The sequence below is a fragment of the Penicillium chermesinum genome (genome assembly GCF_028974085.1).
Source record: "Penicillium chermesinum strain IBT 19713 chromosome Unknown utg000005l:1.0-4115287.0:1.0-4118363.0, whole genome shotgun sequence".
Taxonomy (NCBI): Eukaryota; Fungi; Ascomycota; class Eurotiomycetes; order Eurotiales; family Aspergillaceae; genus Penicillium; species Penicillium chermesinum.
The window spans coordinates 501,477-529,140 of record NW_026695315.1 but is presented as its reverse complement, the minus strand read 5'-3'; the positions used below and the strand labels follow the sequence as shown (position 1 = coordinate 529,140).

At 48.1% G+C, this 27,664-nt stretch overlaps 9 protein-coding genes across 9 annotated transcripts; 3 read left to right on the top strand and 6 right to left on the bottom strand.

The window, feature by feature from the left end:
- Window positions 1–371: 371 nt before the first annotated feature.
- Window positions 372–758, bottom strand: N7468_006356 (uncharacterized protein; the record flags this gene model as incomplete). Its single annotated transcript, XM_058475652.1, has 1 exon — window positions 372–758. One exon carries the CDS (start codon window positions 756–758, stop codon window positions 372–374), a length of 387 nt encoding a protein of 128 aa, XP_058328542.1.
- Window positions 759–4,489: 3,731 nt separating this feature from the next.
- N7468_006355 (uncharacterized protein) lies at window positions 4,490–4,877 on the top strand (the record flags this gene model as incomplete). Its single annotated transcript, XM_058475651.1, has 2 exons — window positions 4,490–4,819; window positions 4,872–4,877. 2 exons carry the CDS (start codon window positions 4,490–4,492, stop codon window positions 4,875–4,877), a joined length of 336 nt encoding a protein of 111 aa, XP_058328541.1.
- Window positions 4,878–9,151: 4,274 nt separating this feature from the next.
- Window positions 9,152–9,436, bottom strand: N7468_006354 (uncharacterized protein; the record flags this gene model as incomplete). Its single annotated transcript, XM_058475650.1, has 1 exon — window positions 9,152–9,436. One exon carries the CDS (start codon window positions 9,434–9,436, stop codon window positions 9,152–9,154), a length of 285 nt encoding a protein of 94 aa, XP_058328540.1.
- A 3,189-nt stretch (window positions 9,437–12,625) lies between these two features.
- On the bottom strand, window positions 12,626–14,270 carry N7468_006353 (uncharacterized protein; the record flags this gene model as incomplete). Its single annotated transcript, XM_058475649.1, has 2 exons — window positions 12,626–13,914; window positions 14,078–14,270. The coding sequence occupies 2 exons, from the start codon at window positions 14,268–14,270 to the stop codon at window positions 12,626–12,628; spliced, it is 1,482 nt and encodes a 493-aa protein (XP_058328539.1).
- Window positions 14,271–16,015: 1,745 nt separating this feature from the next.
- Window positions 16,016–16,402, bottom strand: N7468_006352 (DNA-directed RNA polymerase core subunit RPB10; the record flags this gene model as incomplete). The annotated part of the gene is made up of 4 exons (XM_058475648.1): window positions 16,016–16,058; window positions 16,116–16,202; window positions 16,258–16,316; window positions 16,367–16,402. The coding sequence occupies 4 exons, from the start codon at window positions 16,400–16,402 to the stop codon at window positions 16,016–16,018; spliced, it is 225 nt and encodes a 74-aa protein (XP_058328538.1).
- Window positions 16,403–16,661: 259 nt separating this feature from the next.
- On the top strand, window positions 16,662–19,476 carry N7468_006351 (WD repeat protein; the record flags this gene model as incomplete). Its single annotated transcript, XM_058475647.1, has 4 exons — window positions 16,662–16,951; window positions 17,008–17,738; window positions 17,803–18,935; window positions 18,988–19,476. The coding sequence occupies 4 exons, from the start codon at window positions 16,662–16,664 to the stop codon at window positions 19,474–19,476; spliced, it is 2,643 nt and encodes an 880-aa protein (XP_058328537.1).
- Window positions 19,477–19,788: 312 nt separating this feature from the next.
- N7468_006350 (Clr5 domain-containing protein) lies at window positions 19,789–21,691 on the bottom strand (the record flags this gene model as incomplete). Its single annotated transcript, XM_058475646.1, is given in 4 exon segments — window positions 19,789–19,976; window positions 19,988–21,220; window positions 21,235–21,480; window positions 21,598–21,691. The coding sequence occupies 4 exon segments, from the start codon at window positions 21,689–21,691 to the stop codon at window positions 19,789–19,791; spliced, it is 1,761 nt and encodes a 586-aa protein (XP_058328536.1).
- A 584-nt stretch (window positions 21,692–22,275) lies between these two features.
- Window positions 22,276–23,628, bottom strand: N7468_006349 (uncharacterized protein; the record flags this gene model as incomplete). Its single annotated transcript, XM_058475645.1, has 1 exon — window positions 22,276–23,628. One exon carries the CDS (start codon window positions 23,626–23,628, stop codon window positions 22,276–22,278), a length of 1,353 nt encoding a protein of 450 aa, XP_058328535.1.
- A 1,151-nt stretch (window positions 23,629–24,779) lies between these two features.
- N7468_006348 (Het-C domain-containing protein) lies at window positions 24,780–27,641 on the top strand (the record flags this gene model as incomplete). Its single annotated transcript, XM_058475644.1, has 4 exons — window positions 24,780–25,114; window positions 25,183–25,355; window positions 25,440–27,294; window positions 27,353–27,641. The coding sequence occupies 4 exons, from the start codon at window positions 24,780–24,782 to the stop codon at window positions 27,639–27,641; spliced, it is 2,652 nt and encodes an 883-aa protein (XP_058328534.1).
- Window positions 27,642–27,664: the final 23 nt, after the last annotated feature.

Here is a 27,664-nt window from a genome sequence, read left to right as displayed (position 1 = left end):
CTTCTTGGCAGGGTCGGATGGTAACAATCCGTGTCTGGCCAGGTAGCTGCTCTTGTACTGGCGTCGCCATCGTGGTGCTTTCTCGTATACGTTTGTTTCGAGTCGGTAGGGTTTGGCCTCAGCTTTTTCTTTGTCGTGTTGCGGGCAAGAATGTAGTTCATAGCACCGCGTGAAGGGTATCGTGCTGTGGTCGGGATGCCTGGCGTATCCGCGACATGAGCAATCCGCTTCATCGCACGGGCATCCTGCGCTGTAGGGTATTTCGTGTTCTGGTCGGAACGCGTACCGCTGTGGGTCGCACTCGATCCAGGCCCTCTTCTTTTCTTCTTTGGTGGTGTTCCTGTTCATGAGTTCGCACAACTCGTTTAACTTCATAACTGCTCCTCTGATGTAGGGTTCTTCCTGACAATTCGGTTGAATATCTCGACGGCCCATTCTGGGTCCTGGTAGTGCAGTTCGGGGCATGGAGGTTCGTATTCGAGGTCCTGGGAGCCCTTCGTTCCTTGAACGAGGTTTCGTGTCTCCTGGGATAGTCCCTCTTGCTCCTGGGACTCGGATTCGTCCAGAGTCCAACTTCTGTTATCCCAATCGATCTCTGGGAACTCGTGTCGCTGGTTTTCTTTCAACAGTTCCGAGGTGTCACTCCCCTCGTACGTCTGTGCTTCTGTGTCTTTGTCGTTGGTGTTTCTCGCGGTTCCGTCCGTTGGTTCGCTGTCTGCGATCTCGCTTTCACTTAGCGTCGTCCATGCTTCAAGCATGTCTTGGATGTCTGATAATGTTTCGTCCCTCTCGCGCTCTTCCGTGGCGCAGATTTGTTTGGTCTCGTTGTATCCGCCTCGGCTCTCGTTTGTTGCTCGAAGTTGCTGCGGTTGTCGCGGTTTCCGTGGTTTAGGGCATTCTTTTGCGAAATGTCCTCCTTGGTTGCAGTTGAAGCATTTTCCTTTCATCTGCCTATATTGCTTTTCCTTTCGTGGGTTTTCTGCCGCGTCCAGATCCATAGGTTGCAATCCATATGGGTCATTGTACTGGGCCTGTCGTGGCTCTCTTCGACCTCCTCGTCGTCGGAATCCGTGGGTTCGGGGAGGTTGTCCTTGTCCCCGCCACTGTCGTGCTTCTCGTCGTTGAAGCGATCTTTCGTATAGTCGGTTGTCGAACTTGACTGCGACTTCCATGAGTTTGCTCAACCTATCGGGTCGGTCGATTCGCATGATTTCGTCTTTCACATCTTCCTTAAGACCGTCTTCATAGATGGCGATGTACGCATCCTCATCCCAATCGAGATGAGAGATGATTTGTTGGAATTCAGCGGTGTATACACTGGCTGATCCAGTTTGTCGGAGTCTCCTCAATCGTCGTTCCGCGGTACGGGTTGCATCAACATCCCCAAAGGTGGCTTCTAATTTCTTCTTAAAGTTGGAGTATGACGCGAAAACTTCTTTTGTAGCTTCATCGCGGTCCTTGCTGGGTTTGTCGGTATAGTCCCGGATGTATGGTTCGAACCATTCGAACGCTTGTCCTCGCAGGTACGTGGATGCATACATGACCTTATCGACTTCGGACTGGAAGTTGACAAGTCGTAATTGCATATCCATCTGCGTCAAGAATGCTCGCAACTTGCCTCGGTGTCCTTCGAAGAAATCTGGCTTCGGTGGTTTGATCTGTGGCAATCGTTGCTTCTCTAGTTCCATAATTTGTTCCTGTAACTGGCTGAGCATGCCTTCCAACTGAGCGTTGGTAGGTGGTGCAGCTGGTGCTGGTGGGCGTGGGGTATTACTGCCTTGAGTCGACATAGTGGCGTCAAGGTCAGGGCGTCAATTGCTGTTCAGTGTCGTACTTGTTCGAGATGGGCGATCAATGTGTTACGCACTACCTAGCGAGTCTCGGTGAGTGGGTCCTCAAAGGGTGATACTTCTCTTGGTCACTCTGCACGCCAAGGGTGTCTCGTCACTCTATTGCAATGCCTACCGATCACACACGGCAACAGGCCTTAGATGCTCAAGTCCTTAGAGGTCTTGCTTAGTAAACGTGGAGCTGCTGAGGGCGCCGACGAGGTCAGGTTCTTATGGATCTCCCCTTCGTCGTTAGGTTTGGATTCGAGACAAGTATGAACAATGAACCGTTGTCGTATTCCAATCTTGTGGTTCCTAAGTAACAATGATGTAGAATCAAGAAGAGATTGATCGCGAAGAACTAAATACATGGTGCCAAGTGAGTGTCCTTATATATCCAGTCCTTCCTGTCACTGATGTGTTCGGGACACATCGCTGATGCGCTCCGCGCATCGCTGATGTGCAGTGCACATCGCTGATGAGCCACTGTTGCCTTGCTGCCTTAGACAGCTGTTCCTGGCTCCTTCATGCCAATTGGTCGGCTGCCATACCTGGCTCCCTTGTCACGTGTGTGTCAATCTTGACAGATCGGTTGGTCGTGGTTGACTTATTTTCTTCAACCGAAGTGGGTCCGTAACACCATAATAATTATCTCGAGACTTTTATTATTTACTAATATTCGACATCCAGCGTATTTGTTATATTAATATCCTTATTCTAATATTCTACCGAATCGGTAGTAATTCAGAAGTACTTCGTTATACTTAAGCCGACTATCTCGAGGCCTCTAATAACTAATAAAGGTTTGGCTGTTCTGCAAGAGAAGTTTATCAAATATAAAGAGCTAAAGTAAGACTTGATTCAATCTATACTAGGCCATAAACTATGTTCGATAAACTTAAGAAAAGGAGTTTAATACACCAGTCCTCCGCTATTAATACACCAAGGTCATATTGTTACGGACCCACTTCGGTTGAAGAAAATAAGTCAACCACGACCAACCGATCTGTCAAGATTGACACACACGTGACAAGGGAGCCAGGTATGGCAGCCGACCAATTGGCATGAAGGAGCCAGGAACAGCTGTCTAAGGCAGCAAGGCAACAGTGGCTCATCAGCGATGTGCACTGCACATCAGCGATGCGCGGAGCGCATCAGCGATGTGTCCCGAACACATCAGTGACAGGAAGGACTGGATATATAAGGACACTCACTTGGCACCATGTATTTAGTTCTTCGCGATCAATCTCTTCTTGATTCTACATCATTGTTACTTAGGAACCACAAGATTGGAATACGACAACGGTTCATTGTTCATACTTGTCTCGAATCCAAACCTAACGACGAAGGGGAGATCCATAAGAACCTGACCTCGTCGGCGCCCTCAGCAGCTCCACGTTTACTAAGCAAGACCTCTAAGGACTTGAGCATCTAAGGCCTGTTGCCGTGTGTGATCGGTAGGCATTGCAATAGAGTGACGAGACACCCTTGGCGTGCAGAGTGACCAAGAGAAGTATCACCCTTTGAGGACCCACTCACCGAGACTCGCTAGGTAGTGCGTAACACATTGATCGCCCATCTCGAACAAGTACGACACTGAACAGCAATTGACGCCCTGACCTTGACGCCACTATGTCGACTCAAGGCAGTAATACCCCACGCCCACCAGCACCAGCTGCACCACCTACCAACGCTCAGTTGGAAGGCATGCTCAGCCAGTTACAGGAACAAATTATGGAACTAGAGAAGCAACGATTGCCACAGATCAAACCACCGAAGCCAGATTTCTTCGAAGGACACCGAGGCAAGTTGCGAGCATTCTTGACGCAGATGGATATGCAATTACGACTTGTCAACTTCCAGTCCGAAGTCGATAAGGTCATGTATGCATCCACGTACCTGCGAGGACAAGCGTTCGAATGGTTCGAACCATACATCCGGGACTATACCGACAAACCCAGCAAGGACCGCGATGAAGCTACAAAAGAAGTTTTCGCGTCATACTCCAACTTTAAGAAGAAATTAGAAGCCACCTTTGGGGATGTTGATGCAACCCGTACCGCGGAACGACGATTGAGGAGACTCCGACAAACTGGATCAGCCAGTGTATACACCGCTGAATTCCAACAAATCATCTCTCATCTCGATTGGGATGAGGATGCGTACATCGCCATCTATGAAGACGGTCTTAAGGAAGATGTGAAAGACGAAATCATGCGAATCGACCGACCCGATAGGTTGAGCAAACTCATGGAAGTCGCAGTCAAGTTCGACAACCGACTATACGAAAGATCGCTTCAACGACGAGAAGCACGACAGTGGCGGGGACAAGACCTACCCGAACCCACGGATTCCGACGACGAGGAGGTCGAAGAGAGCCACGACAGGCCCAGTACAATGACCCATATGGATTGCAACCTATGGATCTGGACGCGGCAGAAAACCCACGAAAGGAAAAGCAATATAGGCAGATGAAAGGAAAATGCTTCAACTGCAACCAAGGAGGACATTTCGCAAAAGAATGCCCTAAACCACGGAAACCGCGACAACCGCAGCAACTTCGAGCAACAAACGAGAGCCGAGGCGGATACAACGAGACCAAACAAATCTGCGCCACGGAAGAGCGCGAGAGGGACGAAACATTATCAGACATCCAAGACATGCTTGAAGCATGGACGACGCTAAGTGAAAGCGAGATCGCAGACAGCGAACCAACGGACGGAACCGCGAGAAACACCAACGACAAAGACACAGAAGCACAGACGTACGAGGGGAGTGACACCTCGGAACTGTTGAAAGAAAACCAGCGACACGAGTTCCCAGAGATCGATTGGGATAACAGAAGTTGGACTCTGGACGAATCCGAGTCCCAGGAGCAAGAGGGACTATCCCAGGAGACACGAAACCTCGTTCAAGGAACGAAGGGCTCCCAGGACCTCGAATACGAACCTCCATGCCCCGAACTGCACTACCAGGACCCAGAATGGGCCGTCGAGATATTCAACCGAATTGTCAGGGAAGAACCCTACATCAGAGGAGCAGTTATGAAGTTAAACGAGTTGTGCGAACTCATGAACAGGAACACCACCAAAGAAGAAAAGAAGAGGGCCTGGATCGAGTGCGACCCACAGCGGTACGCGTTCCGACCAGAACACGAAATACCCTACAGCGCAGGATGCCCGTGCGATGAAGCGGATTGCTCATGTCGCGGATACGCCAGGCATCCCGACCACAGCACGATACCCTTCACGCGGTGCTATGAACTACATTCTTGCCCGCAACACGACAAAGAAAAAGCTGAGGCCAAACCCTACCGACTCGAAACAAACGTATACGAGAAAGCACCACGATGGCGACGCCAGTACAAGAGCAGCTACCTGGCCAGACACGGATTGTTACCATCCGACCCTGCCAAGAAGAACCAGAACCAATCAATTTGCGGAACGCAGTGGGGACCTCACCTAAAGGTCGAAGTGATCCTTATGGGAAGAAAAGCACGAGCGTTCATTGATTCTGGAGCATGTGGAAATTTTCTGTCCAAGGCATGGGCCAGAGCTCATGGAGTACCCGTTTACGCCAACCCAAATGCTGTACCAGTCACTGGGTTAGAGCGGACGCGCCTACGGAACAGGAATACAATACGAAACAGGATGGATACCAATGCAGCTCGGAAACCACTTCGAGATGAATAATTTCGATATCATCTCAGAACTAGGGAAGTACGATGTGCTATTAGGAAGTCCATGGTTGAAACGACACAACCCCGAAATCGACTGGAAAACGCACACACTCAGATTCACACGATGTGAATGCCGAACGACGAACGGCGAGGCGACGGATAAGCCTAAGAAAACCGCCAAATTTAGGGAGTCTAGCCCTGGGCAGGCAGACACACCAGAGAACATGCACAGGCAGCAGACCCAGCATAGTCCTCGGTCCTCGGGAGGTAGGACCCCGCATACCATCGTGAGAATGGATGCCTATGTCACAGAAGAAGTCGCGATGTCAGACGATGAAATTGACAACTACGTGGTAATTGACCACGCCGAAGACACGAAGGCCCTCTGTGGGACAGAGGAAGAGGTACAGATACCTGAACAATACAAGGAATTCGAAGACGTGTTCACACCACCACCAATTGGCACACTGCCAGAACACGGTCCGTACGACCACGAGATCAAACTCAAACCAGGGATGGAACCCAAGTTCATGCCGATTTACCAACTCAACGAGAACAACAAACGTCTCTTGAAGGAATATATCGACGAAAACTTGAAGAAGGGATACATACGACCATCCAAGTCACCAGCAGGATACCCCATCCTATTCGTTGCGAAGAAACACGAAGACCCCACGAAACGGCAACGAATGTGCATCGATTACAGACAGCTGAACGAAGCCACGATCAAGGATCGACACCCATTGCCTTTGATTCAAAGCATCCAAAATACTGTTGGGAAAGCTAAGATATACAGCAAGTACGACATCACGGAAGCTTACTACAGGCTACGAATCAAAGAAGGGGACGAATGGAAAACAGCATTCCGAACAGAACTTGGACACTTCGAGTATACTGTTATGCCCTTTGGATTGACCAACGCACCAGCATCATTCCAAAGATTCATTCTAGACGTTCTGAGGGAATATCTAGATATCTTTGTTGTTGTCTACCTAGACGACATCTTGGTCTACTCCAACAACGAGGAAGAACACGTGCAGCACAACAAACTCGTTCTTCAGAAACTCAGAGAAGCGAAAGTCACATTGAAACTCAAGAAATGCGAGTTCCACACGGAAGAAACTGGATTCTTAGGATATGTCATCACCAAGGAGGGATTCAGCATGGAAGAAGAAAAAGTACGAAGCATCCTGGAATGGCCACGACCTACCAAGGTTAAGGAAGTGCAACAATTCCTAGGGTTAGCCAACTACTACCGACGATGGATCGGAGGATTTTCAGCAAAGGCACACGGCCTAACAGAACTCACGAAAAAAGACCAGCCGTGGGAATGGAACAACGAAGCGAAACAATCGTTCAACGAACTTAAACGATTATTTTCGGAACGAATCATACTCGCAAGAAATGATCCACAGAAACCATATGTCATGGAGACAGATGCATCGGACTACGCGTTAGGAGCCAGGCTCACGCAACCCGATAACGAACAGAAATATCGACCAATTGCATTTTGGTCCAGAAAGATGACACCAGCCGAATTAAACTACGATGTCTACGACAAAGAACTATTGGCAATAGTCATGGCATTCAAGACATGGAGACCATACTTGGAAGGAGCAAACCACCAAGTAGTAGTGAAGTCAGATCACAAAAATCTGACATACTTCACCACTACCAAGGAGCTCACCAGACGACAAGCACGATGGGCAGAAGAACTGTCCCGATACGATTACCGAATCGAACACTGCAGCGGAACGTCCAACAGTCAAGCAGACGCGCTCAGCAGAAGACCTGACTACCAAGAAGGAGTCAAAGAAGCATCACCAGCCATCCTACGAATGGATGAATATGGCAATATTGTTCACAACCACCAACAGCTAGCAGCAACTAGTGAAATCCTAGACGAATGGACGGCCAAACTCAAGGAAGAGACAGCTAAAGACGGAACCATCCAGAAAATCTTGGAAACCGCACCAGCAAAGATGACCCAAGAAAACGGACTTGTCATCATACACGGATTGATCTACGTACCCGAAAAATTGAGACAAGAAACGATCAAAAACCACCATGACACCCCAGCGGAAGGACATATGGGAGCAGAAAAGACTATCGAAAGCATCACAAGGAACTACTTCTGGCCGAACATCCACAGAAAAGTCAGGAAATACATACGAAACTGCGATACCTGTCAACGAGACAAACCAACAAGACACATGCAGTATGGAGAGCTACAACCTGTCGAAGCACCGACAACACCGTTCGAAGTCATCACCATTGACTTCATCACCAAGTTACCCCAGTCGGACGAACAAGATATGATTATGGTAGTGACGTGTAAACTCACGAAGTACACATACCTAATCGCAACCACGGAGCAGATCACAGCAGAAGAAATGGCAGACCTGCTTGTGAGACACGTTTTTGCAACCAACGGAACGCCCAGGGTCATGATATCTGATCGAGACAAACTATTCACCTCGAGACTCTGGCAGTCACTTACAGACTTGATAGGGATAGAGCTACGACTTTCAACAGCCTATCACCCGCATACCAACGGACAGACAGAACGAACAAACCAAACAGTTGAACAATGGCTACGCCACTACGTCAACTACCGACAAGATAATTGGGCAGCACTCTTACCTATTGCACAGTTCGCGTTTAACAACGCCGTCCACTCAACGACCGGTGAAACACCAGCATTTGCAGTATTCGGAAGAAACCCGACACTGCTAGGAGAAGCAATCGGCAAGAAACCAGTCGCCGAAAACGCACGACTCATGGCTCGAGGCATCAGACAACTACATGCACAACTCGCCAAAGACATTGAATTCATGAACTACCGCATGAAAATGTACTACGACCGCACCCACGCGGAAGGGCCAGACCTAAAAGAGGGGATGAAAGTGTACCTCTTACGACGAAACATCAAAACCAAGCGACCTAGCTCGAAACTCGACCACCTGAAACTCGGACCGTTTAAAATTGAAAAGAAAATCGGACCAGTCAATTATCGCTTGAAACTACCAGAAAGCATGAAAAGAATATTCCCGACATTCCATATCTCGTTACTCGAACCCGCACCAGAAAATGCAACCCTTGAAACCAACGTTGAACTCGCGGAAGACGAAACAGAGGACGAATACGAAGTCGAAGCTATCCTAGGGGATAGATGGATGGATAATCAGCAGAAGCTCTTGGTTAAATGGAAAGGGTACCCTACCTCGGAAAACACATGGGAACCTATTTCGAACCTGAGGGGCTGCCACCAGCTGGTTCAACAATATTATCGCGCGGCGAAGAGACTACCTCGCCAACGGAAGCAGCGAAAGCGTCGAAATCAATGTCGTCCCAATTTACGGGACTGGACGGATCGACAGACGCAAGAATCTGCGTCAGAGTAGGACCCTCTGACGTAGCCGCAAGGATCCTACCAGGATCGGAAGAAGCAGATTGAGAAACCTCGCCAGCGGCACGAACGCTCTCTGCACCACAATCTTGTTTTTCCGTATCGACACGCTCTTTTTCGATACGAGCAAGCTCTTCAGCTTCACGACGTTCGAGATCCTCCAACTCGGAAATCTCCTTAAATTCACGAGCGATAAAGTCACCAGCACGCTCTCTTAACAAAGCTTCTTGTTGCTCAAGGCGCATAACTTGAGCTAACGCTTTCTTTTCGTTGAGCAGCAATCTCTTGCTGCATTTTGACCAGTTTACGCCATTCGGCGTCAGAATATGTCGGCTTCGACATCACGCACTTCGCCCGACCACCACCAGCGATACAACCAAGACACTTGTCGGAACACTCCGCACGGAAACACACTCGTTTGAGACGGACGCAGCGTTCACAAGGGATTACAGCCCTGAAACCTTCCTCCTCGATTCTCGTCGTCAGATTATTTTTGCGAACAGAGGAACGACACACCATGATGATCGAAATAGGTGAAGAAACATGAGGAACAGGAACTCACCAAAGGGGAAGACGCTATTTAAGTCTTTGGGGACAAAGACCCTGAAGGAGGGGGATGATGTTACGGACCCACTTCGGTTGAAGAAAATAAGTCAACCACGACCAACCGATCTGTCAAGATTGACACACACGTGACAAGGGAGCCAGGTATGGCAGCCGACCAATTGGCATGAAGGAGCCAGGAACAGCTGTCTAAGGCAGCAAGGCAACAGTGGCTCATCAGCGATGTGCACTGCACATCAGCGATGCGCGGAGCGCATCAGCGATGTGTCCCGAACACATCAGTGACAGGAAGGACTGGATATATAAGGACACTCACTTGGCACCATGTATTTAGTTCTTCGCGATCAATCTCTTCTTGATTCTACATCATTGTTACTTAGGAACCACAAGATTGGAATACGACAACGGTTCATTGTTCATACTTGTCTCGAATCCAAACCTAACGACGAAGGGGAGATCCATAAGAACCTGACCTCGTCGGCGCCCTCAGCAGCTCCACGTTTACTAAGCAAGACCTCTAAGGACTTGAGCATCTAAGGCCTGTTGCCGTGTGTGATCGGTAGGCATTGCAATAGAGTGACGAGACACCCTTGGCGTGCAGAGTGACCAAGAGAAGTATCACCCTTTGAGGACCCACTCACCGAGACTCGCTAGGTAGTGCGTAACACATATGTCCTATATGATCAACACCAGGCCTTGGCCTGTGACAATAATAAATATATTCCTAGTATATTTTTATATATATTATAGAGTTCTATTAGCAATAATAAATAATTATAATCTTTAATTTATAAATAGATTCTAGAAAAAAAATATATAAGAAACTATTAATATAATAATATTTATTAATAATATTTTATCTATAAATTAATAATATAATAGAGTATACTAGCTAGGAGATTAAATATATTCTATATATATTTATTATCTATATATAAGATAACTAGAAAAAACTATTACTAATTATTATTATTATAATTAATAACTATAGTATTATTACTACTAAAATATTATTATTCTTTTTTATTTATAGATATTATATTAATCTAATTAGAATTAATAATATTAATTAATTAAAAGATATCCTAATATAGCCCAAGTTAATAGACAAAATCTTTATAAATTACTTATAAAAAACTACTAATTAGGCCTAGATAATAATAGCTATTATATAAATAATATAAAAAGAATAGATAAATTAACAACAATAAGTTATATTAATATATTAAAAGAGAGACTATATATAATTAAATTTATAGAATATATATATCTAACATCCTTCAAAAAATCTAGACTAGTTATATATATAATATCGAGTAGTCGATATCCTATTACTATATACTATCTAACTAGATATTTTTACTAGTATCTATCTTATATTTTATATCAAATTAGTATAACCTACAACTATAGACCTACTTTTCTTCTAGATTATAGATAATATATAGCTATTACTATTATTAATAGACAATAAATTAGAATACAAAATCGAATAGATCATAGTTATTCGACACAAGAAAGTTAGGAAGGGATATTACAACAAAGCTCTTATAAAATAGATCGGCTAGATAGAGTAAACTTAGCAGAAATTAAACAACTTAGAAGATTATACAACACTAGACAAGTTCGAGGCCCAATACAGCCCTATTCAACAGATAATTCGACAGCAATTAAAGACAGAAATACGTATTACTATCCCCATCACACAAATAAAGCTAGAAAGGGGGTATTATCACAGGGCAGGGCCCGGTGTTGATCATGTAGGATATATGACCTTGGCATACTAATAGTAGAAGACCGGCGCATTAAACTCCTTTCTTTAAGTTTATCACACAGTTCGTGGCCTAGTATAGATTAAATCAAGTCTTGCTTTAGCCCTTCACAATAACAACAATAACATTTTAATTTAGAATACTAAAGCTAGAGAGAGAAGAGAAGAAAGGAAGGAAGGAGAAGCTACAACAACCAATTCTAATACTCAGCTCTAACACAAATCTCTATCCCATCTTTACCAGCCTTATAGTTCAGATAGACCTTGTCGACTCCTAGGATAGTAGATGGCGGCAGAATCTTCTAGGCTCAAAAAGAAGTCCCTCTAGATATAGTAGGTAGTAGAGATCAGCAGAATCGGCTAATAGCTGACAGAAATAATCTCTTTTAATAAAAGATAATTTTAGAAATTAGGATTAATTAATAAATATACTTACAGTAATAAGGGATATATTCTATACTAATATAGTTATTATAGTATTAAGTCTTTTAAGCTGTTATTAGAGATTGATATAACTCTATTTCGCTTTTATTTGATAATAAAGCTTCTCGATCTTCTAGATTATAAACTTCTTTATAATAAATATAGTCGATAAGATAAACTCAGTTATCGATTTGTTCTTTACGCTGGAAGATATACTATTATAAGTGGGTTTAGTGGATATATAGACGTTCTATCGATACCGATTCTTAGGTAGTCAGGGTAAAGCTTTAGAATTATAAGAGAACTACTAGATTTAGATAGTATTAGTTGACTAGACAAGATAATAATATTCGATAGGATTCTACGATAGGGCTCCGGTTAAACAAAGACTAAAGCTTACTCTTCCTATCTGAAAGAACAGCCCCTTTCATAAGAGGGTCCGTAATGAGTTTGGCCCCGGCTTAGGTGTCAGCCCTAATCCAACTAATAGGATATAAGAGAGTCCCGGGGCCCCGCTTCCCCGGCCTTGAATGGTGCAACTTTGGCTCAAAGGGTCCCGATATATCCTCAAAGGCGCGTCCAACGTTGATTCGATGGCGTTTCACCATCTAATCTCATTGTTCCTTGACAGAATATTAAAGCTAAGAAGGGAAGAAGAGAAGAGAAGAAAGAGGAAGCTACAACAGATCTAATATTTAACTCCTACCTTTCTATCCCTTTCTCGTCCAAGTTTAGACAACAGTAGTTCGGACAATGCTACTATTTGGGGCGATGGCAAGCAGCAGAATCGGCTAACGGCTGAGACTAGCTGGAATCTGTGATAGTATAGGCCTAGCGGCGGAAAGATGAGATATGTAGCCAAGTTTCAACCGAGAGGCTTCAATAGGTCTTTAAATGGTATCTTGGAATATAATAATCACATGTCTCTCGGAGTCTTGTTATTAACGCTGTCATGTCTGGATGCTACTGCTCTTTCGGCTGATGGCATCCTCCATATTAAAACCAAAAATGAAGCGGTAGAGATCACGTAGCCATGAATACTGACCCCCTTGGACCATTGCCTGACAAGCGCGAGCCATGTCAGTAGCACTGACTCTTGCCTGGGGCCCAACATTGCGAAAGGCTGGGTCGAAGCCAACAAGCTTTCTATAGTACTTCAATAAAGAAGTTTGCCACGGAGAGGAACCAAAAGCATCTGGTGGTAAATTCTTGACAAAAGAGGATAGACTCTGGGAGCCTCCACGCTGGTACCCACTATTCAAGGCCGCCTTGGTTATCAAAACTTTCAATCTCGTAAAGTTGGGATCTTCAGGGGCAGTGGTCACAGTGTTTGCCGAAGACGCAGTGCGACTTGATGCGCGGGAGTTGTCCGACATGCTTGACGCACTCGAGGGCCACTTCGAATGTGAGCCATGACTATTTCCATGACCTAGCACGAGGATATTCGGAAGTGGGGCCTCATCCGGGGATACTGTAGCCATATCCTCAAATATGGTTGTCGGGGTTTCAGGATTGCCAGGAAGTGCTGAAGTGTCATCGACAAAGTCCAGCTCTGAGCGCTGTGTTGCCTGCTGGAAAGCTTGAGCAAAGGTGGTTTGGCTGGGTCGGGGGGGGCCTCGATCCGAGTTACGCATGCTATGGAGGGTCCAGCCCTCCCGGAAGATGTCGCAAAGCTCCCAACAAGCTTGGACGGCTGACCCGAGCAGTTCTTCGTCTAGCTCTTTTCCTTCTCGTTTGCTCTGGCGAATACTGAAAAGCATTTCCGCCAGTGTCCAACATGCACTGAGCAGCGAATCCGTCGTGGTTAGCCGCGTTCGTTGTTTCATCAGCCGGTGACATAGTGTAATATAAAAGTCCAGCGTGCGCTCACGGAATGCGTCGGGCAGCTTGCGATCATGGGTGTTATACAGGTGATTATTTAGTTCAAAGCTTACTCGGAGGACCGAGTCGGTTAGATCACTATCACAGTTCCGCACTTCGAAGAGGGCCTGGCAAAAATCCCGACAAAGGTCTAGTGTTGGATTGACCTGCGACGCAAAATCATCATCGCGCGTATCATATAGCTTTTGACACAACCGCCAGCAGGACTTCCAAGCATCTTCTTGCATCCCGTCTTCTTGCGTTTTGAATAGTCGTTCTCGATTGATGTAGCTCAGACTGGCAAGGGTATTGCAAAGTGTCCAGCATTCTGCGAGTGCTGTTCGTAGAGCACTGATCTCTGCTTGCTTCCCAGAAAGCCCTATCAGAAGAGTTGGCCATTAGTATCAACAACTTAAGGCCAGGGGCTGCGCGAAGCTTGAACTTGAACTGTAAACTGTAGTGTGCATACCTTCGGGGATGCCTGAGAGAATTGATTAGTCTTGGATTTCCAAATATTGACGCAAATGGCAACAAGGGTATACCTTCCAGGCTACTTGTACGGCTGTGACGGCTGTAACTTTCTGATTCTTCAAACGCATACCTTGTTTGAGCACGAGGTGTTGCTCTTTCAGACCAATCCTTGGATGGGGGAACGGTAGTGGTCAACGGAGGCGGGGATATTGGGCTAATAGCAGTCTTTTCTAGGGTTAGACATGGCAACGACTGACTCAACATGGAAAAATTTCTCTACCTTTATGGCCCTCTCATTCAATTTTGATGTCTCTAAGAGTGGCTCAGTACCGGAAGAAATTGATACGTCGATGTCGCCGCCGCCACTAGCGTCTTCGGTGTTTTGTCGTGCCTGATTAGCAGGCTTGCGGTTAGTGACACCAAGCAGAGTTGCAGCTGACAGTACAAAACTCCCAGAGAGAAGAAATGATTAAATGCCCTTACAAAGTCACCAAATCCAGATGGCATATGTATCACTGATTGCGGTGGCTCATCTTCATCAGATCTGCTCGCCATAATCCCAGCAGGGTGGGTTGTTTGGATCTACTTATGTCAATGCTGTCTGTTGTTGATACACGAGGGTTGTGAATCCACATTTTCGACCTACAGTTAATTCTGGTAAAGAAGGAGAACTGGATTTTTGCGGCAGGATCACAGACGAGGTCGATTCAATGGGTGTATTCTGATCAATTGCTTCGTTCTGATCGATAGCTACCATAGTAGAACCTAAAGACGAGTCTGTTGAACGGCTGTGATCTGTACTTGGATCTGAGTTGGGGTTGCCCTCAAGGCTGATAGACGTGGAATCTACTCCAACAGACCTGATTTACTATAAGCGTAATGCGCTTTATCTTTCGACACACAAGCTTACCTTGAATCCATTGCGCTAAACAAGTCTGAGGAATCCTGATATGATAGTAAAGATTGCGAGGAGCTGACGGCCATTGTAGGCTGTAATGAAAGAAGAAGGTCGTTGCACGACGTCTGGGGGATGCTGGGTTGAGAAAGGAGGAATAAAGCTGAACCACCTGTCCATTTAGCTTCCCAAGGGCTTAGGCCGCAAGAAGTGTCTTGACACAGATCCAGCAGCCCGGTGCCTGGTATTTGATCACCTCGCCGATTGGGGGAGAATTTTAGAACCGATTCTCTTTATGCGAGAACTGGCAAGAGGGGCTGAAGCACACGGAGGACCAGGCGCCTAGGGCGTGACGAGCATGCATGCCGACTGTCAGTACCCACTCATATGCCGCGCTGCGGGTCCCAGCTAATCCTCTTCAGGCCGCAAGGCGCTTGCACAGCTAAATGGTTCTTAAAACTGTAGCTGGGCCGGTAATAAGAACAAGTTTTGGGGCCAAGTCCGGGGAGCTCGGACTTGTGTAGGCATTAAGGGGCTATCTCAATATGTTATCAAAATAAAAAGAAGCATTGAAGAACCTTCAAATTTATATCCCCACCAAAGACTCGACCTACCGTGCTGCCGTAGATTCCTATGGTATCGTAAACAGTATAATGAATGACAGTCCAATCACCTTTACGCAACGGAGCAAACTTTTGGGTGGTTGCGTTAGCCGGAAGCAGAATCAATGCGCTTCTATTTTCTATCACAAACTCGTAAAAATCGATCGACGCCGGCTTCCTCTCAGAATATGTAACGCCCGCCTAGAATGCCCGCAAAGAAGAGGAAGCTTGTTGCCATGACTGGATGACTAGGTAGTATGAGAGGGAATGAAGTTGAATAACACTCAATTGCACCCATGACCGAATATCAACGCGTGAGAGGTGCGTAACGGACGGCGTGCTTTGGCACATATCAACGACTCATATTGTGCATGCCATGGACCCATATGAATGGCACAGCTGGTATATCGAATAAAGGGAGTACGGGTAGGCAAAAGGTCATCCGTAGGGTCGCGTTCCGAGGGCCAAGTCTCAAAGAACGAAAGGGTTGGAAGAAGTGGAATGAAGATAAGCTATGCCTGAGCCTTAGATCGATCCTTTTCAGCAGAGTTGTATCTGTTCAAAGTCACTAGTGAGCACCCAGTCATGGATCAAGGATTCTTTCGGACATACCGAAGGAGCTTTTCGATCAGATCCACGTGAGTCATGACCATTCGTCGGCAGCAATAACGCCGGCAGCCGAGCTGATCCATCGCATCACTAGAGAGCCGTTAGATCTCTGATAGAAAGATATATAAAGGCTATTATCTCATACCCATCCGGGACACCATCGTCTAGCAACTGCAAATACCGTTCCCAGAGGTCGCCGACAACCTGGGGTTGCCATTAGTAAATATTAAGATGGGTTCGCCATATCGACTTACCTTCCCGCAAGAGAAACAGCGCACAGGGATAATCATCGTGGCAGCGACAGACAGAGAAGAAGCTATGTCGTTAGGCGAGGCCGCGCTATCGAACTTTTCCAACGAAGGCGGTGAATATACACCGTAAATTACTGCCAATCATCTCCGCCTTTAATTTCCGCCCGGAAAAAAAAAGAGAGAGAAAAAGTGGAGAACGTGGAACTAACTGAACATCCTTGGAGTTTTGTCTAAGATTTCGAAAGATTGATACTGTCTGAATTTTTTAGTGTGACCCAGTCTCCCAAGAACCCTCACAATGGCTGTGCATCAGCCAGGACACCGGCGCAAGAGACTGCGAGCCAGTGACGCTGCCGAGAAAGCCTCGCAATCTGGCGACGACCAGCCCAAGCGTCGCCGTGTTTCCAATTCACATGCTATATCTAAGGCTGTGGCCGCAAATACGTCGGAAGACCCTACAGAAAGCGCAAAACATACGATTCCGGCCTTGCGGGAAGAGGAAACCAGAAATCAAGGGTCATGGTCGCTATCCCCCCTCGCAGGAGGTCGCTACAGCAGTTTGGACCCATTGATGACTCTAGATGAGGCGTGAGTAATGGTTTTTGGTTCCCACTGGGTTCATTTACTTAACTCTGAACCTTTAGGTATCTATTCATAGGGCTTGAGACCGCGGTTCAAGTCCTCGCCACTTCAACGAATCGTGTCTTGCGAAGTTTGCAGGTGAGAGGCGGACAAAAAGTCGTCGGGTTCAGACTCTGCCCAGTCCATGAAGAGGTGATTTATATATTTACCCCTTCCTCTGTGAGCAAGTGGAACTGGAACTCCGGGCAGCAACTTGATGGCTGGAAGACAAATGATGCAACGATTGCTGTGGATGTGCCTTGGGTTGAGGAAGAGAACGAAGTATTTTCATACAACCTTAAATCCAAAGGTGGAAAAAGACAAATAGTTGTCTGTTCCATTGACAAGAAGAGTTCCACCGGGGTTGTCGTTCTAGAAACGAAGGAGCTTATCAATAAGATTCAGGTGGTAAACAGTGGGAAGGTAATCATTGCTTCCGATGGACATCGCCTCTTTCTGGGGAGTACGCCTACCATTGACTCAGAAAATCTTCAATCTCTGTCATACAACTGGAGAGAGGCATCCCTCCCTTCTTTTTCGACATGCTTCCATGTTCGGGTGGCAACTACCCAATCGAAGTCTGGGAGAACTTCAGATCCGATCAACTTAGTGCTAGGAGAGGCTAATGGATCTCTCTTGATTTTCCAAGATATTTTGAATACTCTTTTTGGCCGCAACGGAGACAAGAAAGCAGCGCCCCGCAAGTTACATTGGCATCGAGGCCCTGTCAGCGCGGTGCGATGGTCGACAGATGGTAAGTCTGCCTCTACCTGGAACTGAAAAATTCCATTTCAAATGTTGTCTAATTCCTGTCTCAGGTAACTACGTTGTATCTGGCGGAAACGAACCAGTCCTTGTCATATGGCAACTGGATACCGGTAGGAAGCATACTGTGCCGCACTTATCCTCACCCATCTCCAATATTGTGGTCTCCCCCAGGGGCACCTCGTATGTCGTACAGTTGGCCGATAATTCGACTGGTATCTTTTCTACCCGAGAAATTGGGTCTTCCGTCAATATTGTCGGTTTGCAAGTCAGCGCAGACGGCTCCAAAGATCTCGCTGGAAAAAGGTCGACTGGTGCAGTTGCGGTTCTGCATCCGCAACACCCAGAGCAGTTGCTCGTTGTTGTCCCGTCTTCTCACCATTTGAATCAGCAGAGCACTGGGTGCTCAAACTCCGCGGTGTTACAGACCTATGATATTCGAGCAAACTATCATATTGCACGTCAAGCTCTGGCGCGAACAAACACAACAACTCTGAATATAGGCCCTGAAGGGTCTCCAATAGTGACCCCGGATGTCCAGAATATGGGTATCCTGCATGATGGGAACTGGCTGGCCACTGTGGACTCCTGGAGCCCCCGCCCTCATGATGTGGAAGCCTTTGTCGATAAGTCTTCTAGTCGATCTGCAACGACTCTTCCGCTAGAGACATATCTTAAATTCTGGAAATGGAATCCCTCTGCCAGCCATTGGCAGCTCGTGACTCGGATTGATGGGCCTCATTTCAAGCATGATCGTCATTCCCCGGTGCTTGCCCTTCTGGCTCGACCATGCTGTCAAGAGTTTGTGACTATCGGAGCGGATGCATCGTTGCGCTTCTGGTGCCCCGCCGCCTCTCATCGGGCAAGCCTCGAGAAAAAATCCTCGGAGTTCCGTCATAATACGTGGAAGCAAAGGAACTCGATTGACCTCACCGCATACCTACGCAATGCTAGTACTTCGTTGAAGGAAGCTTGCATAAGCTTCTCCGAGGATGGATCAGTCTTAGCTGTTTGCCTACCTTCGGAATCTACGGTAAACGCAGGGCTTATCCTGCTTATTGATGCGCGTGCCTGCACGGTTCACTATCAGCGAGCGGGGGTGTTTTCTGGAACACCGTGTTCAGTTAACTTCCTTGGCAGACACCTCATTGTCTCTTCCACGAAGTCAGTTGTTGTTTGGGATACGGTGGATGATTTCGTCAATTGTGTTCGCGTTTTCAAGTCAAACGACGCAACAGATACCCCCCTTGGTTGCAGCCAATCCTCGCAACCAAACTTTTGCGATTACGAGTACGATTGTTGATGACACAAACATCGCACATCCCATGAAGCGAGGAGCAAAGTGTCGTGTTCAGGTCTATAGTATCGCATCATTGAGTCTTGTGTTCCAAGACGCTCTCGGAAACACTCCATTGGCGTTGTTACCGGATATCTACTCGGGCGATTACATTATCCTCGGTTCAGCTGCCACTGTGCAACGTGTCACTTGTTCAGACAAAGCATCACGCCAAAGCATGCAGCCCCTTGATGTAGCAAGTCAGTTGGACACTGGGCTATCAAGTATCTTCAGTCAGGGCCACGAGCGGGCTTCTACCCGGGCCATTGAGGATGATAGGCCCAGTTCACACACCAAGGCGCTATCTCATGTGTTTGATGCCCCCTCCTTCTCATTGCCTCCTGTTGGGGCATTGTTCAGAAGTGTTGTCGAAAGTCTACAGAGTAATTAATTTCTCAAGTGGGGGGGGGGTGTTTCGCTGACTCTAGACCTGTGTAAATTTAAGCGCAAGACCAATAACATGCATTCCTCTTGTCTCTTGAGAAGAGTTCCAGCCGTGTCTCGTCCATATAATAACATGACTTTTTCAAGGAGTATCATGTCCTTCCATATCCGATGGCCATCGACGGTATAGCAAAGTGAAAATTTTATTAGTATTCTATAATAAAGCACATACATTGTCGAGGGCTTTGTATCCATTGTAAGATGCTCTAGTACTAGTAGTGCTTGTGGGTCACTGTCAGCTGTCGGAAGGACTTGTTGCTCATTCAATCTGCCCCAGGGTGAAAAGTAAAAGCGGTCTTCTTTCGTGGCAATGCGATAGATACATATCCAGCTCATGATCACTTCCGATTGGCATATACGATTCGGAACCATTGTCATCATTATGCACTCCTTCAATTTTGTTGATTATGGAATATGGGTACCGAGTCACAATGATCTGTTCAACTTCTCCCATAGACCTGGTGGATAACTTCTCGACCCAAGGCTTCGTATCGAATGGTGCATTATTATCGTGAGACCGCCCTGGAACGACACAGTAGTGTTAAGCAGGCTGGGAGAAAGCATGGGATCAACGTATTCAAACGTATTTCCAGGCTCGGGTGGACTATTTGCTGAAAACGTAGATGGGCCATTTGCGGCCTCTAGAAGAGATGGATCGATTTGCATATCGTTGATTTCACTAGCAGTGATCGGAGCACTGGCCAGAGCCTGCGACGCAAGAGTGCTGATTCCGTTGCTGATTCCGTTGCTGAGGAAGTTGGGTGCCGGGGCCGCAGTGCTCGAAGCTTGTTTCCGAGAAGCGGAGCTAACGCGAGTGCTCTTCCGCGCAGGGTTCCGTTTGGATTGATCGTCACGAAGGCGCTTCATTACATCACGACAAAGGACTTCCAAGGCTTTCAGCTTGACTGTGTGCTGTGGGTCGGTGTTTCCTGGGCCAAGAATCTGCTGGAGGAGTGGCTGATCACGAATCCATTGTGCTTTCAGCTCCTGCCAGTGCTCGTCTCCGGCTTCTAATTTACTGGTGAAATGATCCGTCTTCAATGTGTCATAGAAGGCGTTCCGTATCTGACGGCTCTCCTCCGGATTGATGCCGAGGGAATTTTTGGCTTCGGCAATGGTCATTCGTCTCTCCAACGTCCGCATGCGTTTGGTCACATCCGTGCACACAACATCCAGCGCGAGGGCCTTGGCATCACACTCGGTAGGCTCAGCCTCGAAGAGTTGTTGAAGATGTGGGATCTCCTGGACTAATCTTGTTTTCGCCGCCTGCCACTTCTCTGGGCCTGCAATCGTCTTTTTAATGAAACCCGATTCTTGACATATCTGTTGAAACCGCTCTCTCAGATCTCGATACATCTTGTTATCAAGCCGTAAGTACTGTTTGCTCTCGTCAATTGTTGTCTCCGAAGGAAATCGAGGCGGCCCTGGAGGATCTGCCGGCAATCCACCCCAACCACGAGTACGACGCCGGCGTTTCCGAGAAGCCCATCTCTCAGCACTTTCAGATTTGAGACGATCCAGTCTCTCCTGTCGGCGTGCAAGCGTCTGTGTGGACAGGCCCGGGGGTGTTGGGCTTTTCCCTTTGGGCGTCACTGATTCACTAGGGAAATCGCGGTTGGCATTGGCAGTTTCTTCGTTCTTATACACCTCTTGCTGCAGGGCTAGCAGGCCCTCATCCTCGGGGGTGTATCCTGCGGAGCAGCACTCGGTGATTCTGGAGCATGTGGCTTGGTCCCGTTGGGTACGCGGAGAAGCCAGCGATTTTTGGCTCGGACGCGCATGAGCTCGCGCTCCTTAATGTCAAAACCCTCGTCAGTGAGGATCCGGAGCATATCTCGCTGATTTGTATTGTGTTCCCATAGCTGCTTGATCCGAGCCACGAGCGCAATGTTTTTGTGCGCTGGGTTCTGTTTCGAGGGAAATCCCCATCTTTTGAACTGGGTTTGGTATGCTCGCTTACTATTTGAGGTCACATCGTCAGCAATGCTGTATAGTTGCGAAGGGGAGGAGCTTGATCATCTTAATTTATCGTAGAACCGAGCTTACCTCGGGGAAAAGTGATAAACACTTCCCATGTATCGCATGATTTCCTCCAATGCCTTGTTCTCCAGGATGTACATTGTGTAGCAGATTTCCCGCTTCCCAGCCCAGTCGTATACCATGGCGGTATAGCCCTCCTCCCCTGGTGGAGAAGGGTGTGGAGGTGTGGGTGTGATTAGGATGAAGCTCTTATCAGACGCTTGTTGTCGCTGCTGTGCGCCGTAGTGTCGAAGAGAAAGCAGTGGCGGCGCACAGGCGTCACTTGCGCAATTTAGTCACATGCGTTACACGTGACACGTACGGATGGCTCTACTTTACTCGACCACGACTTGTGTGCATAGAAACGAGCGCAGGAGCGCCGATGACGATTTGTTGATGTGAAATCACCTGTTTTATATGTTATCGGATTTTACTAATCTCTGAATTCGAGATACGACCTCTATATTCGAAGAAATGGGCCTTCATACGCCGCTAAAAAGGTTGGAACGCCACATCAACTCCAAAATGAAAGGAATAGACGCTGGCAAGGGGCGGTAGGGAGTGCAAAATCAAGAAGTCGAGTCTCCTTCCGGGCTGAGGGAGACCTGCTCACCATGAAAAAGAGAAAAGAGAACAAGACAGAAGAGAAACGCTACATTATTGGACCAAAAGGGTAATATGATGCCTTTAGGACACCAACTGAATCCAGACCAAGGTAGATCGTGGGCTATCTCTTTCGCATCTTCCGCCGGAATTTGAAGAGCCGAGTTCGAAGCCAGGTCATAAAGAGCACCCATGTGCTTTTTGACTGTGATTTCCATGACGCAGGTTGTGGACGCGTAGCAAGGTCCGTGTCTGCGTGCTTGGAGTTACGCTTTTTCGGGTTTTCTGGTATCTTGCCTTCAGATTGGGTTTCCTCAGTTTGGGTCGCTGAGGACGATTCCTCTCCAGTGATATTACGCTTAACTCGACGTCGAACCTGCTTTGCTTCGGATTTCATTTGCTGCTTCTCGAATCGACGAGCTTTGGCGGCCTCTTTCTCCTCAAATGCCTGTCGCGCGGCTTGAACAGTGGCAGCTCGAGAGACCGGATCGGTGCTTGTTCGAGTCCGTGAACGAAAGACATGGTCTAGGGAATTTCGAGAGATCGGGGATGCAGTATCAAGGGTACTTCCGGTGTCTCTTGAGTATCCAAAAGATGGCCGGCTAGCATTCACTTGCGAGATCCCGGGTAAACGAGTGAACGAGTCGTTCTCGATCTGTAAAGATAACCGCGGGACTGGCCCCGAGGAGGCACGGACGAACCTAGGGGTTTCGGTGCCAGACTGGGGTTTCGAATCAATATCGGAACTGGCGTCCTTCAGATCATCACTATCGTCTTCTGATACAGGGTGCGATTGACTGGGTGGGGGAGTGTTCGCACGGGGGGTGGGGCGCATTGCGAGTACATATTGTGACCCTGGCTTGCCGCCGCTGGATCCTGTCCCTGTTGAATATTGCGATGTACCACTTGTAGACCGATGGTGAAAGCTAGAGGTCCTTCGATATGGCGTGCCTATGAGGGATTCACTCTGGCGCCGGTCACGTTCCATGTTCATATATATGCCTAGGCCCTCTTGGTCGGTTGAAGATCGGGATAGATCAATAGATGTGGCCGGTGCATCATCGCGAGACATCTTTCGAAGCATAGGTCGAATATTGACTTTAGCTTTCCCCGATTTGCCCTTCTGTGCACGATAATCGAGCGTGTCGGTTGTTTCGTTTGGTGTTGTGCTCCATGAACTACCCGGAGTCATCCGCGGAGTGATCTTGGTCGAGGATGTAGGAGTTTGCTCGTAGCGCGCTTCGGGTTGCAGCTGGTCATCGAACTCCGGAAAAGGAGACGGTGCTTGTGATTCATCCAGGTAAGGATGAGATGGCGTTATTCCTGCATCTTTGCCTGCCCAGGCACTTCCAGCTTCAGCCTGCGACGAGCGGGAGTTTCTTTTGGCCCGCGATCGCCTCACAGAATCACCGGAAACCCGGCCCTTTGGGATTGGAAATTTCGAACCCCGGGCGTGGTGGACGTCGGTGCCAGCCATGGCGGCAGACTAATTTCCAACTCTCGCTGGTGGTATACTCAGGGACGGAACGCGCAGCGCATGTTGGTGATCACTATGCGGAGGGGCCGATATATTGAACGGGCGCAGAGTCGTTTATTCCTGTCACTGCAACAGGATGTCTCTACACCAGACCAGGTAGGGGTATCATTCAATGCTGCAGATGAGACGGCTCCTGAATGGTATCATTCAGATAAGGTCTACTGGGCGTAGAGAGAGTGTGTGTGATGAAAGGGTCCCAATATTCGAGTATTCAGGCGTAGGCCTTAAGTGTTCATGAGAACTTGAATCGCAGGGGAATCTCACGTTGGGGCCGAAGCAAAAGGAGGAACTAAAGGGGGAGCGGTGAAGCCGGAGCGGAGCGCCTCCGCATGCGGCGCCGGAGCAATAGCATTAGCGCGAAAGGTGACATTTAAAATGTCATCGTACGCGCTATCTTGTTTTTTTTTCTCGAATTTACGGGGCTCTTGTTCCTCTTATCGTATTCGAGGCCCTCGGGGGCTGAATCCGTCTTTCTGCCTCGGATAGTTTTGTGGAATCCAGGACGAGGATGTATGAATCATGGCTTGCGCTGGCTTGCGCTGGCTTGCGCATTGTGTATGCACGAATTACAAGTTGCATATTCCCCCGGGGCCGTGCTAACTAGGCTGTATTAGATAAACTGGGGTGATTCTTCCATGTTTCTCTGATATGGAACCAAGAGTACCACCCAAAGATACCATAAGTCGATCCATTGGATTATTTGGTTCCCTCGAGACAGGTCATAGGGGAAGTATAATTGTATATAGTAGTCTACTTCCAAGCCGCATATATAAAATATTTATACTAGGACAGCTCTTGATAGATCGGGAGTTCTTGACGTCCAAGGATTTGGCCTGCGACATGTTAACTCGAAGCCATTCTGCATTGCCCCATCCTAGGAAACAATGGCGAGGTCTCTTATCAACTTCATAAGGCACCTACGGAGTACATTCCTCCTCGACCCGCGCGCCAAGGCTATGGAGGGGCAACAAGCGATCAACCAGGGCTGCAGCCAAGAAGCGTGTATCCCAATGCTGGGCACAAATTGGGTGTCTTGAGTTCTTACCTTTTTTCCCTTCCCTCCCCATCCAAATCGAAAGCAGTACATCGCTATGACGAGCCTATCATCCCAAAGCCTACTTTTTTCCCTTGTGATTATCCTTGTCTTCTCTGATAAAGCCTATGGCTTTGGAGCAGGAAATATCGCTTCTCTATCTAAAATCGAAGGCCAGAACTGGCGCCATGGAGATATCGAGGATACGCTCCTGAGCCTGTTCTTGGCCAGAGTGGCTGGTGGCCGCAGGTTTGGCAAACTGGATGTGAAGCGCGTGTACTTTGGTAACTGGCTACGTGACTATAGCCAAGCTGTTGATGTAGGCACGGTCAAATATGTCAGCGCAGAGGCCATCCGTATACTGATCTGGGTATTGGGCTTCATGAGTTTCGGGTTAGTACGCGAAATGATCTTGAGGGGCAACCGAGGCGTATCAATCATTGAGCTCATCTCTTGTTTAGATATGGTACGCGTGAATTCGAAGTCACCAGCGAGCGTCTGGGCTGCTACCAGCCGACCGAACACATTGATAATCCTTTGGGATACGCCGAAGGCGAAGATGCTCGGAACTACGACCGTCGTCTGCGGGGCCCTGTGGATGAAGAGCGCGAGCTATCGGTCGACCCTCGGACAGGTTAGTGACGCTCCTCCAACCGAAATCAACTGGATAGAAACCGACGCAAAGGAAAAAGCGCAAGTACACTGATACCCATCCTAGGCCTGAAAGCATACATTGCATCCGAAGATATGGGCATAGATACATCGGCTGCGTTGATCCGCCATGTTTTCGGTCGCTCAATTCTCCTTGGTCGTCGCTATGCTCGTTCGCGACAGAGTGACGATCTGTACGAGGCTCTGCGTCTCATGGGGACCGGTCTACACTGTCTAGAGGACTATGCGGCCCATTCAAACTATACCGAGCTAAGCCTTATTGAACTTGGAGAGCGTGGTGTCTTTCCCCATGTAGGCCGCAACACACCCGTGCAGGTTGAGGGTGCTCCCGACAACGTTTATCCCATCGTGACCGGAACTTTTGGTGGCGTCGATTTCTTTCATTCTGTACTCGGAGAATTCTCAGACAAGACCAAGCAGTCCGAGTTACAGTCTTTGGAGGGAGTTATCACCGAGTCTGAAAATGACGGACCCTCCGAGAGCTTTATCCAGAATCTACTCAGTAAGATCCCCGATGGACTTGTTGGGGATAGCGGTGCGCAGGTGAGCCAGATGGACGACTTTAAGGCCAAGGCAGATGATGCAAAGCAGAATGCGCAGGATGTCTCGCCGCGTGAACCCGAGGAATGGACTCGCTATTTAAATGACGTGCAGAAGCAAGTCTACCCGATTCTCGAGTGGCACGATAAGCTCCTGAAAACAATCAACGACGCCATCGAGCACATCCCGGTCCTACCGGAACTCATTGAGCAGCTCCAGGACCAAATCACCATTTTTGTGTTCTCGATTCTCGCTCCGTATATCCTGCCCATTATCAAACAGGTGAAACAGGAACTTGAGACTGGCTCGTCCGAGGTGATTCAAAGTAGTCAGCAGCAACAGCATATCGTCTTCAATGATGACGATTCGTCAAACCCCACACACTCCATGCTTTCAAAGGACCACTTTTCGAATGTACTCAACGAGCCAGCTGGTCGTATTGCCTCTAATGTGGTCAGATGGACGGTCCCCCAGCTAATGCACTGCTGGGACGACGAAGAGGCTGATGTCGACCGAACATTGACCAGAATCATTTCAGGAGTTTTCCACCATCCAGCTCTCCATGAGTACGGTGATGATGGGGCCAACGAGATCCGACAGATCATGTTCTCGACAGTGCAAGAATGGTGGGGTGAACATAGCGACGAGGCGCGCGATTATCTCCGTGAACAACTGAGCCGGGAGGGCGTTCTTGAAGGGAAGAACCATAAGGAAGGCATCCAGGATTGTGGACATGGATGTGGCAAGCCACTTTCCTTACCCAAAGGCCCGGGCCGTGACGGTGGAATTGGCCTTTCCAATGACTCGGGTCTGGGAACTGTTGCATCCGAAGCACTAGGAGGAGGTGCCCTTGGCGGATTGGTCGGCGGACTTGTTGGCAGCCTGGGATCAATGGTCCTGAACGACAGTGGCCTGGATGACCGAGCGACCTCTAAAGCCCAGGAGAAAGATGATGACAACTTCAGCGATGAACATTCGCATCGCCACCAACGCAAACACCATCACAGAGACCGGGATCAGGAGGCATATGAAGATCGACATTCTCACCCACAAGGCTATGGGTACCAGGGCGAATCAGCTCAGTATGGTGATCAACCATCTCGCTATGCTTATGAACCGAATGAGTACTCTCGTTCTGATTATCCACCCGAGCCTCCGGCACAGGACTACCACCGCGAAGGATATGGATCATTCCAGGCAGAGAGCATCGGAGCTTACTACCAGCAAGAACGACGAGAGACCTTTGAGGGCAACCACGGCCAATATGTCCAAACGCAGTCGCACTACGAGTATGCCACCCCACAGGACACATACCAACGTACTACGGAGTACAGCAGCTACGGCCGAAATGGGCTTCAAGAGTGAGTGACAGACCTCTTCCTTTGCTATTGACAATTCTTAGCATACTGAACCACGCAGGGAGTTCACGCCTGAGTACGGAGAACCACCCTGCAGAGGCTATGAAGAGTTCGAGAGGCCTGCTGATCCTCCATTCGAGGAAAGTTATGGCCAACCAAACCGAAGAGGGGATGACGGCGGATACGCCGGAGGGTATCATCACCATAGCGAGCGTCAAGGTAGTGATGATTCGGGGTCTCAGAGTGGCAGTGACGAGGAACATGCCCGCCGTCATCGCCGGCACCACCGGCACCACCACCATCACCATGATGACTACGAGCGGCGTTCCGGCTCAGACGACTCGGATTAGACGGTCTACAAGGGGATCCCACG